The 18,805-nt window shown below is 36.1% G+C and overlaps 1 protein-coding gene across 19 annotated transcripts in view; it reads right to left on the bottom strand.

The window, feature by feature from the left end:
- Positions 1–18,805, bottom strand: part of LOC112577217 (F-actin-uncapping protein LRRC16A-like) — a 53,229-nt gene that overhangs the window by 5,053 nt on the left and 29,371 nt on the right. For 2 of the 19 annotated variants that reach the window (XM_025260234.1, XM_025260232.1), the window contains 11 exons: positions 14,436–14,505; positions 13,522–13,620; positions 12,447–12,512; positions 11,817–11,945; positions 10,733–10,856; positions 10,491–10,589; positions 9,361–9,809; positions 7,412–7,548; positions 6,976–7,294; positions 6,197–6,307; positions 2,583–2,795 (listed from right to left, as the gene is read on the bottom strand). In XM_025260234.1, coding sequence (XP_025116019.1) covers positions 2,583–2,795; positions 6,197–6,307; positions 6,976–7,294; positions 7,412–7,548; positions 9,361–9,809; positions 10,491–10,589; positions 10,733–10,856; positions 11,817–11,945; positions 12,447–12,512; positions 13,522–13,620; positions 14,436–14,505 — 1,816 coding nt within the window. The other 17 variants (XM_025260242.1, XM_025260240.1, XM_025260245.1 and 14 more) reach the window with 15 other exon arrangements.

The following is an 18,805-nucleotide window of genomic DNA, read 5'->3' on the forward strand; positions in this document are numbered from 1 at the left end:
AAGCATGTGCCAGTTCTGCATAAAATGCAGGCAGGTAGAGACATAATACAGTGTGTATACACACCCACAATAACAGTTACATTCACATGCATATTGCAAGTGTGCAGTGAACATTCACATAAGTGGGTAGTGAACATTCACACAAGTCGGCGATGAACATTCATGCAAGTAGGTCATGAACATTCACACAAGTGAACAAGGAGAATTGGAAAGTGGAAATAATGCTCTCAGAATCTTAAATATTAATTCCTAGCATCAAGGCTCTTCACAGGTACATGCCAACGTATCTTTCAAAAGTGTGTGAATGAGTGCATTTTGTGCAGATGAATATCTATGCAGGAAAACAAGTACAATCACACTCTCTAACTGTACTGACAAAGATAAGAAACTAGGACACTTCACTTTTATACTTTGTAAGTATTCTAAGTTGAAAATAAGAAGCAAAATATGAAGGAAATCATGAAGGTGATATCAATGGTCTGGCAGCATATCTGGCTGAGGTATTTTTTGTACTCTGCAAACACAAGTTTGCTGACTCTAAACTTTGTTACTCTATGCAGGCAGATATCAGTACATTTCTGAAGAATAAATGTGTAATGTGTAATGTCCTGTGCCGTTAGCAAACCTCAACAAAAATTTCCAAAGCCTAGACCTTTTATACTTTCATAGCTGAATATAAATATGTACACAAATAAACAGTTCGGTTACCAAACACTTAAATGAAAGTGATTTTTAAGAGTTTACGAAGAAGCTGAAAGTAAATGTCACTCACACCAATGAAAGCAAAAACACACCAAACGCCACAACATACTAAATTTTTTTTTTAAAATCACTACTATTACAGAAACATCAATTGTTAATGAGAATGAGAATGACCCTTGTTGGTCTGGTTCTGAACACACACATTTAGCACACCTGCATGGCACTACTTGTGTGCAGGAGAATATTAGAAGGGTTAAAGGTTAAAGTGCAATAAGGCTAAACTTGCAACAAAGCATCACTTACCACCAGAGCCCAAACCATGTCTTAGCTCATTCCTGATGGATCAGCATTCACAAAAGCCAAGACAGAAATGGTCATTACACAGCAAAGTCAGATGGCAATTGAAAGACAAGGTTCTTGAGCAAATTTAAGCCTTGATCAAGGTCCCCTGTTGTTTATTGAAGTAAAAAAACTCAAGTAGTATGCGTATATGTTGTACTGGATTAAGCATGGGGTTAGGAAAGTGTTGTTATAATTGCTGAATCCAAATGTGAAAACCTGACAACAGTTCTAAATAAAATGGGGAATGTTATGTTCCTGCCACCAAACTGCAATATTTTAAAAGCTTTGAAACACACTGTGATATCCAAAGCATCCAAGACAAAATTAAAAAAAAAAATTCCACTTAGTCACCTAATCAAGCTCTCACCATACTAGTGCTGCTGTAATTGAAACCACTGTAAACCCACAATAATGGAAACACATATTACCAGTTATGTATCATAAGCCCACTACACCTGCTTTAAAAACTACTACAAAAATATTTTCCACAACACCAACACTGATCAATTTACAAGAAGGTCTGATCAAGAAGCTTCAAGGTAAAATCTGCAAAAACTATAATGTAATTACTACAAAAAGAAAATGGTTGTTGGAGAGTGAGGTGTCAGAGACCACATCCATCTCCTTTATGTGAGGGTGTTGTCCATCTCCTCTCCTCCAACTGCCTTACCCTCCCCCTTTCCATAGCTTGATCATATGAGGGAAATGTGTTGTGGCAATCTGGTAATGGACCACCTAGCATCTAAAGCTTTGGGTCTAAGTCTCATTACTCTCCACAGTTACCAAAACTTTCATCAAATACCAATTATTCAGTTAATGTATTTCTTTTGTAGATGAGGTCAAAAGGTCCATCACTCATTTCCTGACAATGCATTTGAGCAAAATTTTAACAGCAAATTTTGAGGGTTCTGTTTTTTCCAATCTGTAAGAAAATCTTCGAATGGGCCTTAAAAGTACACTTCCTCAATAAATTCATAAAACTTAGAATTCAATGCTTTATTGTAAAACATAAACCGCTCATTTTTTTAAAGATGACAACTAAACAAGCCAGTTGTGTATCACATCGCTGAATGTTTGTTAAGACATTGCAACACTCTGTCTAAACTATTACTTTCAATATTTCACTGACTTTTGATGCACAATTCATGATTAACCTTGCTATGCTTTCAGTTTTTGTAAAATACCTTGTCACCTCGTGATCAGAACTCCTAGGTCTCATCATTACACATGCTCAGTGCATTCTGTAACAAACATTGATGAGGGTGGAACTAAAAATGAGGGCATCTACAGATAAATGTTTTCTAAAGCAGCTCTGAAATGCAGAGGTCGCTACCAAACTCCCCTAAGCAATGATAAAAAAGCTTTAGGAGCAAATATGGCTACTCCTGTTAAAGTACACACCATCACCATGTTGTACAATGACCTGAGTTTTTCCAATATCACACTGCAAAAGAGGTCATCAAACTTTGATGATTGGATTCCAGACAGCAAGAAGCTTTAACCTGGATGTGGATCATGTCTTGCAGCTTGGGACTAACCTGAAATACTGTCTGGCAAGTTCACATCCTTCTGCAAGGATGGTGTCTTTAGCTGTGCAGGAGGTGCTGATGGTGGCTGCAGTTTCACCTGGCTCAATCGTTTAATCTTGTCTTTAACTGACAGCCGCAAAGTTGAGGAGTCGTAGACTATTTCTCCCTCCGCTCTCCTCTCTCCTGCGTTTGAGATGCTGCCTGAAGTTGCAATAGTGGGGACTGAATGGTGAGAAGTGGGGAGTCACAATGAAAGGAATATATTACCAAGGAAAAATGATTTGAGTTTACTAACACCATCTGAACAAATTTGTATTTCCCTTAATGGCCCTATTTATAAATATTTTCATGAGATTTGTGCAAAGGAAGTATTTACCATCAATAAATCCACTGTGTGCAAGGAGGCATGCCAACCATGCACAAGCATGAGATCTCTGCATAACAGTGCCCAGATAAGAAAAAAATAGTGCTTCTTGAACATGAACAAGACTTGCAATGTTCATTCATCCCATAAAAACAGTTCAAGACATTGAACACCCTGATTTTGCTGCAAATAGGGAATGGAAGACTCACTAAAAACAAGCAAGCTGAGAGAACTTTCTAGTGATGGACAGTAAGACATTACGACTGCTAGCTTTAAAAAAAAAAAAAAAAGAATGAAGAATGAAGATGTGAGAATAGTAGCCGTTCTGTAAAACCTTGAAAATGTCAAACAGCAAACCTGTAAATCCCATGTCAAAGCCAGTCCCAGCAAATGCTATACAGCTGAAAATAAGTCAATAGGGACCAAAATCACGCCAACTTGTGCACAACAACAGAAAACAAATGGCACCAACAAAAAACCAGTTGTAGGAAAACCTGAAATATTTCTAGCCATGTATTTAAGAAAAATTGTAAGTTAGAAATGAAAAAAAAAACCCCTGAATATGTCAAATACTACTTCTTAACCAAATAGTAATTTTACAATTAAAGGATCTTTTCATTAGGTCACAAAATTGCTCGAAACGACTGTTGAAAACAGCTATTCAAACAAGCCTTCTGAAAATGTGTTTTCTTCTAAGAACTCAGAAAATATTCTTATATGTGCTTGCATATTATACATATCTTTATCTCGCACACCTAAAAATGTGTCATGTCATCTCAAAATAACGGTCTTCAACACCTTTATAAGCTAAAGATTGCGTTGCACGCAAAACTGAAAAAGTGTAACCATGCAAATAAATCTGCATGCAATGTCACAATGAAATAGTGAGAAAAAAGAGAAAAAAAAACACCGAAACAAAGCTCTGAAACATTTTTATAGCAGTGATGCCTTTTTGGAAAAAATCTATAAAAAGGTGAACATTTTAAAACAGTGTTGAAAGTGGCAGCCACATGCAGATATCTTTATTTATCATTAGGGGACCAGGGGCCTCTATCCTCAATCTTTTCCTTTTTTTTTGGCTTTTCCTTCTTCAACACAAGTGTGTACTCATATACAATTGAAGCACTTTTCTCCATGGTGATGAACATACTACTGCTGTGAGATTTACTTAAAAGCAATAAATAAAACATCAGAAGTCAAAATTTTACACATCAGATTGTACCAATATATTATCAGTTAATATAACCCCTTCATCTGTCTTGACTTTGCCAATATCTTTTGTTTAAAAGTATCTGTCGTTAAATGGTTGTTTGATGCAGTCAATGTCTTTCTCACAGTTTTCTTGAGGATGCATTTGTCTTCATGAATCTGTCTTGCCTTGGTGTGTGCATGTGTATGCCTGTATGTGCAAATCACTATTATGACTGTATAAACTAATAATCATCAATAACCATTTTATTAAAACTTGTTAACGATGTGACAAGATTCTGTAAGTACAAAAGACAAAGTTGAAGGGGAAGCAATTGACGTGCCATTTAAGCATATCATTTAGGTCCATGCATGCATCTGAAATATGGCCCATCTTAAAATGTGCATGCCCTCTATTTCATTTACAGAGCTGGAGTGGAAAAATGCTTCTGAAAAATTCTGCAGACAGTAAGAGATGACAAGAGAGGTCAGCAAGCTCATTTTCAGACTGAAATCCTTACAGAATTCAGCAAGTGAAGGCAGGGTTAGGTCAACTCATAAAAGAAAATAAAAAGCCTTTTCAATAAATCTGTTTGTCAGAATTCAAGGAATAGCACTCACAGTCGAAACAAAAAGTATGTTAGAGCATAAGACATATCCGGCAAGCTATACAGAAAAAGCAGAATGAAATGCTTACAAACATTACCCAGCTCTGACCACAATTTTGGGAAAGAAATACCACTACATTTTTTTTTAAAGCTAAAGCAAAGTCCAAGACTGAAATGATCAGGGCTAAAACAACAAAAAAATGTATGTACAAATTTGTTCAGGTGGTATAAACAGAACATTTACAAAGTAAACTAATATCACATAAGGGAAAAAAGCATTCTAAACAGGCTCATGCATTATCAAGAAAGATCAAGTAGCATCCTAACCTTAATCCTCCCCAAACCCAAATGATAGTGTAAAATCACAGTATGTAACAATGGCATGCCTGCAATTTGCCATCACCCCTCACAGTCTTTTTTATGCCACCCCTCCACCCCACTTATACTGCATGTCTTGTAGATACAGATTCTGACCATTAAAAAAAAAAAAGAACATGTGCATGCACCTTCTATGATGGACTGAACATTACTTAGCACTTCATTCACTACAAGCTAGGGCATTAAAAAATTATTTCCACGCATGATTAATTGCAAAGACAAGGAAATAAAAGCAACAAGGAGTTTTTATGTTCTAGCAAAAGGTCTATGTCATGAGAGGGTTCTAGCAACTATAATAATTTTTTTAAAACATGTAAAACAGAACTGTTTCATATCTAATCTTCCAGGTGCTACTATTTTAATTTCTTTGCTTTTGGCAAAATATTACAAAAGACCACTTTACTAACCAGTGACACTGATAAACCAATACTATAATTTCTCTGTCTCCACAATTTAAGTTTCACAAGAAAAATTAAATGAAGAAACTGAAACTTAAATGTATATTCATTGTAGCCATATACAGCAGATTTACGAGAAGGAAGAAGCAAAGATAATATGTGTACATGATGCAGGTAAAGAGACTGAGAAAGAATGACAATGTTTCACACATTGTGCACTGTTATTTATGAACGCACCTGGCTGTTGATTTTATACCATTGAAATTAAAATATATTAATCTAAAGATATGTACACAAAGTTAAATAAGAAAAATCTTACTGAATGTACCGATTCTAACAGATAATGAATGATGCCTATCTGCTAAAACTTAGGAAATGATAAAATATTTGGAAACAAATTTCTCTAGAATTGTCTCTGAAACTCAATTTTTAATGGTGATGGCATTATAGTTTATTCTTTGTTACTCCTTGAGGTACATAGGGCCGCAAGATGGCATTTATTTACCCTTAGGAGATGGATATTAACTATGTGGCTTAAATTATCTATGATAAACATTTAGGTTAACATCTGCCATGTATACACACAGTAATTTTGTGCTATCCATGCTTTGCACAAACAATGTAAATTCCAATTCTAGATGACACACACTACCTGAATGTAGCAGACTTGAGCAGTGCAAATCTCACCTGAATCTTCTTCAGAGTTAGTACCAGACGACAGGCGGGGCTTTGGAGCAGTTAGTGGTGGCTTTGGCTTTGCAGGAGGAGGTGGTCTTGGTTTTGGAACTGGTGTCTCTCCTTGTTTGAATGAGGAAAAAACCAGAAGATATTAATGAAGCAAATTTCTGGTTGTGGAGGTTTATTTTAAAAAGGTATTCAAAGATGTCATCTTTGTGCCAACACTAGCCAGCAACCAGCAACAATATCTGGCAAACTGCCTTTGCATGTAAGAGATACTTTCAGCATTAATAAACATCTTTGATTAGGATAAACAAAGGCAGGCAGATTTATCAGCTTACAAATCTGCCAAGAAATGAGTGGGGGACATTTGATGTTAATGTCATAGGTTAAATAACTTCTTCCTTCTATTATCTTTCAAATATCAATGTTCTAAGAAGTGCATGGAAAGAGCTCAAATCAGTAATCTCAAGCTATAAAATGGATTAACAAAATTAACACAAACACAAAAATCTCTCTGCAAGCAGGTGCCACACAAAGAAAAAAGAACAGCCCAAGATGAGATCTGAACCCAAGATACCTAATCCTCACATTGGAGACAAGCACTTTAACCATCATGTGCCATTGGATGGCCCATGGTCCCTTCAGCACAAAACACAAAATACTGCCCTCATGCATACAGATGCTCCCCACTTCCTACTCTTCCTAGAAATTCTTTGACACACATGAAGCATAATAAACAGCTTTAAAGATGAAAGGGCTCTTAACTCTATCAGTTCTTTACTAACCGGTTCCCACCGCAGGCACTGATGCTGAAGATTCTGGTGCTGAAGGTGGCTTCAATACTTCCCCCTTTTCCAACGACACTGTAACTGTAGCAACTGGCTTCTTTGGTGGCATCAATGCTCTTGGCTTCAGTAATGCACTGGTCTCTCCACCTAGTTGCTTTAAAGGTTGTCTGGAAGCAGCTTCATCTCCCTGCTTTGCTGTCATCTCTCCTTTGGCCGCAAGTCCTTTTTCATTAATTACAGTGTTGTTGTTCGCTTCTTCCTTACGTTCAGATGGTTCTGACTTAACTGTGCTTTCTTTAGTATCTTTTCCATTGTCCTGGGTGACATTGAATCGATAAAAATAAAAACGATGACCCAATTTTTTTTTTTTAATTACTAGATAAATATTTAATCATGGTATACTGAGTTCACATTCAGAAAAACAGCTACTCACTGATGTAAGTGACAGCTGGGAGGCACGTTTTTCCTGCTTGGCCTTGAAATCAGCTAATATAGTTGCACTGAAGCCGACATGTTTTGCAACTCGTACAGGTACCTCCTGGCTTTTCCCTTCCACTGTTTCTTTGCCTTCTGCCAACAAAACATCCACCATTAAATAAATGCAGAGAATACAGTATTACACTTGACATTTCTTAAAGAAAAACACAAATGAATAAAAATGCTTAAAGTTATAAATTGATTTTCCTTTTATGGTTCATGAGATTGTCAAGATACAGGCATTTAGATGACAAAAAAAAAAAACATTACAGAAGCAAGGATTTTTTTAACATTTTTTTTACAACTTCCAGCTAAATAAAGATTATTGTCAAGACTTCCAGACAAGAACCACAAATGTCTGCCTGTCTTAAGGGAAGGTGTCAAGATAGCTGTTCTCAATATGAAGGGAGGGAAGTCAACTGATGTTGACAACTGAGCTGTTCAAGCAGGGAGGGTAAGAAATAACAAAGGCACTCACTACTCTGTGCCTGAGAATATGGGAATGTAAAATAAAGCCTAAAAAAATGAATGCAATCATTAATCATACCCCTTCTAAAAAAAAACAAAAAACCCTAGACAGTACCAAAACTATAGAATTATCAACCTGATCAGCCACTCAAACAAAGCAACACTCAAATGAATCTTAAGACCACTAAGGAAACTGTTAACAGCAGAACAGGCTGTCTTTAAACCAGGCAGGAGCACAGTTGGAATCAATCTTCAACTATATAAGTTAATAGAAAAACACCTACAACATCATGGGATCTCTTCTGCAACTTATGCAAAGACTTTAAAAAGGTATTAGAGTCTGGCACAGCACTATAAGGCTGTCCTTCAGGATAAATGGAAGGTGGTCAACAATGTCAATGAGTCACATTCGTTCCTTGACTGCTACCAGTTGTTGGAGGTGAGGGTGGGGCAGAAAAATAGAAAAAAAGCTACTGTGGTGTGGTGGGGTACATAATGGTGTGGACAGGCTTTTTGTCTGGCAAACCATTTCAATAAGAACAGAATACACCTTGCAAAGAAAAACCAGAAAAGAACAGCTTAGCACACGAAGATTGCAAATTATTTGTTCCCATGCATAAACAGGCTATCCTTGCTATGAGTATTGTCTATGGTGGTTTGGTGTTATGCAAGTAAAATTACCTCAGAATTGAAAGTACGGGGATGTAAAGTGTGCTAAGCACCAAGTAAACAGAGATCACAGATTGCAAACTTCATAAAGGTCTAATTCATCAATGTGAAATTTTTGTATGGTATATGATTTTACAAAGAATACACACCCCATAATAAAAAGGAAAGTGAGCATTCCCCAGATACAGAACTCAAAAGATAAACAGTGGTCAGAATGGGGAGAAGGTTTAAGGTTTTAATATACAAGTACATCAAGACATTTTTATTAAACTGTTTGACTAGATAGAGAAAGACTCCTTAGCAGCAAAAGACATCCAATAGATGAGCAGTCTTGGGCAGAGGGGGAGTAACTACCTAAAGAAAACAGGAAGAAAATAGGGAGAACTTGGAGCAGTACTTGACAAAATGAAATAAGCCTTTAAATCCACAAACTTCCAGAGGCCCCCAAAGTGGTAGCAGAAGACTGCACTTTAAAAAACTTTACACCAGAGAGGCAGACCTGGCTGGTGTCAAGAGTTCATCCCAGGATGCTATGGTGTCACCCCAGAAAGGCGGATCTGGAGATAAGGCAAGACTGAGTGCTTAAATACCTCTTTAATAGACTGTCAACTTGAAAATCTATGCTACAAAATTGCTTGATTTTCCAAAACGTGAGAAATCTACCACAAGATAATGGTTTTGCTGAGACATTCCAGATAACTATTCCAAATGTCAGTACTGTGATACATTTCAAATGTCTAAATCCTTTGTCAGTACTATAATGCTCACGCTGTTCATCCCCCTTTGCTGAAGCTGTTCTTGTTCCAATATTTTCCAAATCATCCTCGTCTGTTTTCTCTTCATCACTCTCTTCAGATTCAGAGGATTTAGATTCCAGGTTGTGGGCCTCTCCTTTACTAACAGCAGGTGGTTTCTTTACTTCCACAGGTGGCCTGGGCCTGGCATCAGTCTTGGGGTCAAGATTTATGATGTCTTCAGACACTTTTGGTGGCAACAACACTCTAGGTGATTCCAACATTGTCTTGCTCTCTGTCTTTGCTGACTGTGTTGCTGGGACGTGTGCTGAATCAGGACTGTCTTTTTTGTCTAAAATTGTTTTGCTTGTTCTTGAGTACACTCTTGTATTTTCCTGTGTTCTTGGAAGTTCTTGCTTTTTCTCCCGCGCTTCTACCTTACTGGGGCCTTTGCGAAAGAAATTACTGATACCAGAAAATGACCTGAAAACATAACCATTTGTTTAGTTTAGAAAAAGCTGATTTGACTTTGCAATTAAGTCTTTGATTGCCAGCATAGTGATGTCATATATCTGTCTTCAACTATTCATTACATCAATAAGTGTGTGATGCATCATGTAAATATCCACACTCATGCATGTGTCTGAAAACATGCATACACATACATACATATGCCTATGTGAATACAGCTGCTTTGCACTCATACATTTCAAATTCTCTGTCAAACACAAGCAGATATCAAAATTATCAAATGTATGCTTAATCTTGATGGAAGCACATTTAAGACCTGCTACAATATGTTACTGCTCTTTGCTTGACTGTCAAGTATTTAAATTCTGTAGCAACACATACAATGAAAACAATTAAAAAAAATCCTGTTCCTGAACAATGTGAGTATATTCGCAAATTAAAAAAAAAGCACTTCCTTTAAACCCCTTTTGTAAGTCGGTATCTGTTTCAAGCAGAAACAGGAAGTATAGCTGAGAAGATAACAGGACAAATAAAAGAAAATTTCTTGCCTTTCTGCATGCTGTTTACATCTTTTTTAATTTCATTGCTGCATATTCTAGAAAAAAAATGGAACAAAGGTATGCTGAATTATGAAAAATAGACTAAGGCAAATGTTTTCTTTGCCACAGCCTGCTTTAAAAAAAATGGTCTCACCCTTTGTCTTTCTTTTCCTTTTCTTTATCGTCTTTTCCCTGTCCCTTTTGAGGCTTGGTTTTAGCCAATGGTGATCCCTTCTTTTTCTCAACCTTGCTGCTGACAACAAATAAAGAGTGAAACAGATCAGATTTACTTCAAATGTTTCAACAAGATCAAAGAATCTAAGGTCTTCATAAACTTTTTACAACTTTTTTTTCCTCCTTCACAGGTACAGGACCATTTTGATATTTCTACTTTACCTGCTATCTTCCACTTGTAAAGTGGCCACAAATGTATCCTTGATCACGTCTTCAGGACTGGTTCTCTTTGTATCATAGAATGCATTGATTCCATCATCAGAGATTTCATCAGGTGTGTCTATTCCTGAACAAATACAAAATGTTACTAATCCAAAATGAAAAAGATGTTTTGTAAAATATAAATTCATATTAGCAAAAGAAATATAAAGACTTTTTTTATTTTAAACTGCTGCTCAGAGAAGCATATGGTTAAGTTGGTCAGAGCACTGATGTCCTAAATGATGATGGAGGTGTGCAATGTGGAGAAAGGAGATGCGTACCAGTCTCATAAAAAGCTGCCCCACCCTCCCAGCTGGTCTTTAACCCATCACTCCCCAACAACCAAAGGGTCAGGGGACAACCCACTTGCTTCCCTACTTGCAGATATAAATAAGCAGCTTCACAAGTTCTAGGCGTCTGATCCTTCAAAAATCAAAGCATTCTGTGCATTATAGATAGCATTAGCCAAAGTTTTATGTCAAATTCAAATATCCTAAATTCGTAACTTCAATTGACACAAGGATGACTGTCACTAATTTAGAAAGAGCATTTTAAAAACATTAAAAAGTTCTGAAAAAAATGATAGGCTGCAAAGTGGTAAAGAAATCAAGGAAGCTGGTTAAAAATAAACATGGAAAAAAGTTGAAGAAACAAAAATGAAAAGGAAAAAAGTTTTAAACACTAGTATCAACAATCAATCAAAATACAGTAATTTAAAGACTATGAAAGCTGTAAGTATTAGATTTTAATAACCACTACTACAAATTTGTCCTTGGCTTGCCAACTTTATAAGAAAGCTGATAAAAGAATTCAAGAGAATTGTCCAGGGAAAAACTGAGTTACAAAAATAATCCCTAATTCCTCTGACAGCAGATGCATCCCCTCGATGTCTCTACTGTGTCATAACACCCTGTAGAAAGCAGTCCTAGTTGTTCCTGTATCATAACAACCTGTACAAGAGCAGTCCTGATTGTTCCTGTATCAAGAAAATAAACGTACCCATGTACCCTCAAATGCCTTTTTACAAACATGCATGCACACATACCTGGTGCCACTGGACGTGTAGGGGCTCGAGATTTGTTTCTCTTAGGTCGTGCCTTGTTCAGATGTTCCAGTTTCTGCACTGGCAGTTCCGGTAAATTGTCAAGGGCCTCAAAGGAACCTTTTGCCAAATCTGAGAGAAATATTGTAGCAAACACCTTGCAAAATGAAAGATGGTTATCCTCTAAGACATTATGCTCTGTGCCACAACTTCAATGATTGTATACAACACAATATCACTGACATTAGTCCTTCTGCTTCAGAGAACTGAGCTGGGAAGCAATAGGCAACCAAGAAGAATGTCCCCATACATTTTAAAGAAAGAAAGAAACAGAAGCAAAGGTCTGCATGCAGTCATCCAAGATGTTATCATTCTCTTTAAAACTAGTCCATGCTAAGAAATGGTCCTCTAAATTTTCACATTAAAAAATTCTATAATCTCACTACTGCTGTAATTTGTGTAAGATCTGATTACAAAAACGCAGACTGCATAAACTCTAAAGCTTTCCTACGCTCCATGTTTTGATAAACTGCTTTTGAGTAAGCTGTAAACTATGCAAGCCCCTTTCTCTAGCCCTGTTATAATAGCCAAGATTCCAGCTGACCAAGCACTTGTTTATTTCTGTAAGCGTACCTCTGTTCTGAATCTCTGTAACCTTTTCCAGCCTTGGTGGACAAGGCCTGGAATCTTGATCTTCATCTGAAACAACATCAGTCACCTGATAAGGCCAAAACTTTTCAAGGCATGTACCACCTCTTCAGGTCTTTCTGGTGCTTGTTCTTTAAATGATGACTTCCATTCCTCTTAAACAACCATTTCTTTGACTTCTACAGGTTTAAATATTAACAAATAGTTTACACCTACATTAGACTGAAATTGTATACTTTGTGAATTCTTGTTTTCATATATTATCCAAGAAAAAGAACTTTGTGTTTGAGGTCACATGCACATGCATAGTCACAGAACAATGACTCCTTAGGCAGCAACAGCTGTTAATTCAGATGATCATGCATTGTTCAGGCAAAATGTTTCTTTTGATAAACTTTAAAAAAATCATCTTATACACCATTAGGTTTTATATATCTGTCCTGGGTGTATATATATCTTACCGTTAAGTTTTTCGGATAATCCAAGAATGCGTAAAATAAAAGTTTAATTTGTAATTTCTGTCATAGCTATGTGAACATAAGAATATACATAAACATGTTTTTACTTTTCTGAGTAGTCATCTCCTTTCATTAGACTTGCTAATCACCATGTCTTTTTTTTTTTAGTTTTTACATATGCCAGGCTATAATTTCCTGTTTTGCCATTTTATGTCATTCCTGTGTTATCTCCCTTTAATTATGAGTGATCTTGCAATGACAAAGGGTGAAGTCTTCCCCTTGTACTTACATAAGCAAAGATTATATACATGTTGAGGAAATAACATTAGTATTCCATGGTCCTCACATTATCAAGAAAAGAGGAAACAGCCAGGCAGTATGGTATAAGCACTGAAGTTGACTAATTCTGCAATTCTAGTAACTAAACATGCTGCCGTATCCTAGTTCTACTATGCAATTCTGTTAACTTAACACTGAACAGAAATGTTATGTCTGGAGCACAGCTCACTAGTTTATGTACACCAGGGCTTAGCCTACTTGTTTCATTAATAGTGGTGTGTCATGTTATCTAAAGCCAGCGGACTGGCAGACAGGCCAAGTACCTGCTTCTTCATGCATGCTCAGCCTACTTTCGCAAAGAGTTTCTTCCAAAGTCTCTGCCAGGCTACCAGAGTCAAGCTGTTTAGATGCATTGCCACAATCTGTACAGATGAGTCAGTTCAGATACAAAAGATGTTCCAACAGTGGCATCACCAAAATGCATTAAAGAACAGAAGAAACCAGACAAAGAACATGAGATACCAAGCAGACAAACAAGCATTATTACATAAGCATCTGTAACTGTATTCACAAATTAAGCAGAAGACAATTAACTAAACTAATGAGCTAAATTACAAAGCAACTATAAAAGGTAATTATCAAACTATCAAAGAACAAAATTAGTGACTGAGGACTATTAATAATGACTTTTTGAGAAGTTTCCATAAATCCCTAAAAGTTACAAGATCATATATGTAACTTAGTTCCTCCTTTATCTCTCTTTTTTTTTTTTTTATTGTGCCATTATAATGTGATATATAGCATCTTATGTCAGTAGAGCCTTCTCAAAGACAGTCAGACAGATGCATTATAAAAACACTTTTTCTATAAAAGACAAAATCTTTACATACTAAGAAAGAAATGATTTCAAAGATACATGACCAGCTGTCTTTTTTCACAGCTACTAGAACTTAAGTAATTGTCATATGATAGCTAGCTATGAAAATTATACAATGTTGTGGTAGAATCAGGTTTCATAATGTAAATTTTTTTATAATAAAATTAGTTTAATTACAGTCCTAATAGTAATACACACAAATCAAACATAAAAGAAAATGGTTTATATTTTCTACAGGCAATTTCCTCAAGAAGTCCTCAGCAGATGTTACAGTCCTTAACTGCATGACTCGAGATGGAAAAAAGCCAAAAAAAATGTCTTCAAAGTTCTTCTGATGCTTAATTTTTCCATGGGGCTTACCAATGGTTGACTGAGGTCGAAGTTTTCGTGAATATACACTCTTGCGCTTTGTTGAAAGTTTTGGTGTTCCCTGTTGCAAACAAAAAATAATATTCAAAAAAAAGGAAAATAAAACTAAGACATAAGAGGTTAAAAATGTTATGCTCATCTTTATTCTTTGCTAAACATTTTTGCTCAGGTTTATGGAGAAATGTTGTGCAGTTCATAGGGAACGCAATTCTTTCTAATCAAAAGAAGATCCCCATTGGCATGAACTGAATATTCTACCTTTGTTGCTTTTTTAAACTCTATTGTTTCGGCAACAGACTTTATAATGAAGATTTTCATGCAATTATTTTAGCTTTTTAATTCTTAAGTACACAAAATTAATAGCTAGTACCAGGGTCTTTTATAAACACTTCTTTATCCAGTAAAAAGACTCTCATTAGTTTGAAAATGTGACAAATCTATAAATCTTATTAAAGGATTAAATAAGATATCAATACTTCTTTGTTATAGAAAGAATGATGAGTAAATGAAAAATGCACAAAATCTGTTAGAGAATTAACATGTTTGAACAATAGCAGCAGCAGCAGAAACAAAAATGGCTAATACATGTATCTAAATAATGAACTAGCTCCATCAAAAAATGTGTAACTCACTCAAGCCACTCAAAATCATAAAATGATGCATTTTTTAAAAATATAAAATGCTTACAAACGCCACCCTACTTACAAATGAGCTAAATTTTTAAAAAGTTCATAATGTGAATTGCTTGTGAGTCATTATTTTGTCATTTTAATAAAAGTACTCTGAATAATAAACTTTTACTATCATTCAAATTGGTGCAATAAATTTGAGTTGATATACGAGAAGAGGATAGGAGGTCATGTGGGGCTAATGGGGGAGAAAGCACTGGTCTAAAGAATTTTTTCAGGAAAGTTTCCTAAGTTTATTTCTTCTTTTTGTCGTAAATAAGATGGTAGCGAAGAATAGATACTGAGACCTCTCTCTATAAAAGTGAATGCCTCAGCCATAATTTTAACTACATGGTGTCTGTTCGTATGTCTGAATGTTTGTAAGTAGGGTGGCGTTTATATTTCCACATTCATGCACGCACTGCAATTGTTCTCACACAAACCTGCATACAAAGACACATACATTTAAAACACTTCTTCACATGTTATATTGTATTAAACAAAAAGTTACACCAGGAAAAGAAAGCATGTTTGTCAGATGTAGGTAAATTGAGGAGGGCAAATTGCTGTTGAACTTTAAAAAAAAATCTCCAAAAACCTTTACCAAGGGAAAAAAAGTCCCCTATCTTAAAATGATATGAGGTAGATAAACACACTGCTAGTCAATTGCCTGCCCCCTGAGGAAAGTAAATGGTTTCAGGTAAGTTAGGAGTGCTGAAAGTCATGTTTGAATGAATACACGTGGAAATGTTTTAACTGCATTAATTTCTACAATTTTGCCATGCAACAATATAAGCATAAATAAGAACAAGGAAACATCCATTCAAACAGTGCTGTGGACCTTGAATTGAAATCTTACAATTTCTGTAACTACTAAACTATTATTTCTTTAAAGAGCAGCTGTACCAACCAGTATATATCTCTCTGACACACCTTTCAGGAAGTAGAACTGACAAGAAGATACAGGCACCGATTGTGTAAGGACAAAGCCTCCAAAAAGATGCTACACATTAAAGCATCCTAGTCTAGCACCATATGATAAATGATACAGACTAAAGCCCCTACAGTGAATCATGACATTAACATGGTATCCATGATGAAAATAACCACAGCTTAAGGCCCACATGCTTGGAACTAAGGAGTAACAGGAAATGGCTTGAGAACCAATGCCAAACCACAGAAGAAAGCATGGCATGAAGTGACAGCAAAAAGGATTACCAACTATGAAGTTCCTTATCAAGGTCAAGACATGTCAGTCATCAAAGATACCAATGGCCACCTTCTAACAGAAAACAATGATGTACTAAACTAATGATACAGCTGAGGACAGATGCCAATGTCCTGTAAAGCAACCAGGCTACAGCCAGAAAGCTAGCAGACCTACAAACGCAATGAAACAATGTTGAGAGAACTATACACAATCTGACCCAAGGAAAGTCACCTGGCGCTGACAATGTCTCGGCTGAGCTGCTCAAGAAGGGGGATGAAACAACAAAGGCCCTTATTGCTATAAGCCAAAGAATCTGGGAAAGCAAAGAGCCAAAGACTGTCTGGTTTGGCCATGTGACCTGACATAACACTGACCACTCTTCAGGGTACCTTGGAGAAGGTGAGGGTTGGTGCTAAGGTAGAAAGAGGGCAATGCTAGCTTGCAAACATACAGCAATCCACTGACCATTCCATACAGAGCCTGCTCACCACTGCTTAAAACAGGCCTAAATGCAAGCTTTGTCAACCGCTGTGTCTATCCAAGAAAAAAACAAAACAAAACAAAAAAGCCATGCTTGTTTCCTACTGATGACCAGTTCCCATGGATCAGCATAACCATTCATAAACTGGTACTAGTCAAAGGATAAATGAATGAATAAGTGATAGGACTGTTGTGTGTGGGCTCTATGACTAAAAGACTTTATATAGCATGTACTTTCTTACTGTTGTGTTTGCTGGCATGAATATCTGTATATGGTTTTGATGCTACTGTAAAATAAAATGTGGTTTTTCATAGGACAACCCATTATAGTACAAGTTTTGAAGTTATACAGTTTTCTTTTCCAAATGGGGCCTACTCAAACCTGTCCTCTCAAACCTACCCACCAAAGACAGAAGGCAAAGCCAAAAAGTTTCAGCAGATCCTCAGGATACAGATGCACATGCTTCCTCAAAAGATGGTAAGAAGGGAGTAAAATAGTAACTCCATAATACTTCTGAATTATTCTTGATAAGAGGATTCTTAAAATCCTAGCTTCCATGGCTCGCTCAAAGATTATCATGGTAATAAATGAAATAATCTGCATTTCCATAGGGAAGCAGAAAGAAGCTAATAAGTCACAATGCAAATAACCTAGAAAAAGACATTTCCAACGAAAATACCTGATGAATCTTTGGTTAAGCTGACAAAATGTGTTAAAATGAAGTCATACAAGCATGGCACACATATACAGTATGTATAAACATGTCAACAGATAAACAGATGAATCCACATAAATATCTGCTGCTTTCTAACACACACACACATTCTTACACAAACAATAATTATTAATAAACATATCAACACCCATCTTGCCTATTGTCAGATGTTTTGATGCTTACTTATTTGTGAGGAAACATATTAATGAGTGCATTTATGCACAAATGTATTTTCATGCATGTACTCACGCATATATACACACTCATGCATACACACACACACTCTCATGTATGCGGTCGCACATACACACATATGCATGCCTGTGAAAGTTGAAAGACAAAGTCTTAATGTATCATTTTTTGCAGTAGCGCAAACAACATCAAAACATTAAAAAACATCCTTATACTCACCCCAAAATAAATAAACCATGCCTAAAACATCTAAAAGGGATGGGGTTTCTTTCCTCACAATCATTAAGCCATGCCTAGCACAACTAGAGTTTTAACCCTCTGCATTTCAAATTTATCTTTAGCATACTTTGCAGGGAAAATAGTAAGATGCATGCAAATTAAAAACTGAAATAAATGCATGGCCCAGAAACAATGCGCTAACTTCACACAAACAGCTGACCAGCCAGTGAACCAACCATGTGTGTATGTGTCAACCCTCTCACCACAAACCCTTTCATGATGGCTTCCAGGGTGTTCTTCACACTCTTCATGCCCTAAAGCCAGCAAGTCAACCCCTTAATTATTACATACTAAAGAAATAAGGGATTAAGAACAAATTAAAACAGATGTTTCAACTTCCTCAAAATGTAACTTTGCTTTAAAAAAAGAATAAACAGTAAAGAAACCAACAACTTATAACATATAAAAACACTAAACCATTGTGCGCAGCTCCCCAAAAAGAACTACTAGCTTTAAATAACATGATTATGGTCAGAATCAAGTGAGGGCCAAATTTAAGATTTTCCACAATTGCAATGTTATGTTTATGCAAATTAAAGATAAAAAAATCCATAAAATAATAATTCATGAAAAAAAACATATACACTATTATGATAAATGAAAATAGTGCAGCACAAACAAGGTAAGAAGTCATGTTTCTGAACGACAGACATGTTTATAAATGTATTCTACTATTTTCATTTGCTATTTAGCATGCATACAACGAATCTCTTTTTCTAGACATGCATACACTATATGGTTATAAAACAGTGAGTGACTGGCACAAGCAATAACGAATAGAAATTAATGTTTAAATACTCTAACTACTGATATTCC

This window comes from Pomacea canaliculata, linkage group LG12, assembly GCF_003073045.1.
Source record: "Pomacea canaliculata isolate SZHN2017 linkage group LG12, ASM307304v1, whole genome shotgun sequence".
In the NCBI taxonomy this organism is placed as follows: domain Eukaryota; kingdom Metazoa; phylum Mollusca; class Gastropoda; order Architaenioglossa; family Ampullariidae; genus Pomacea; species Pomacea canaliculata.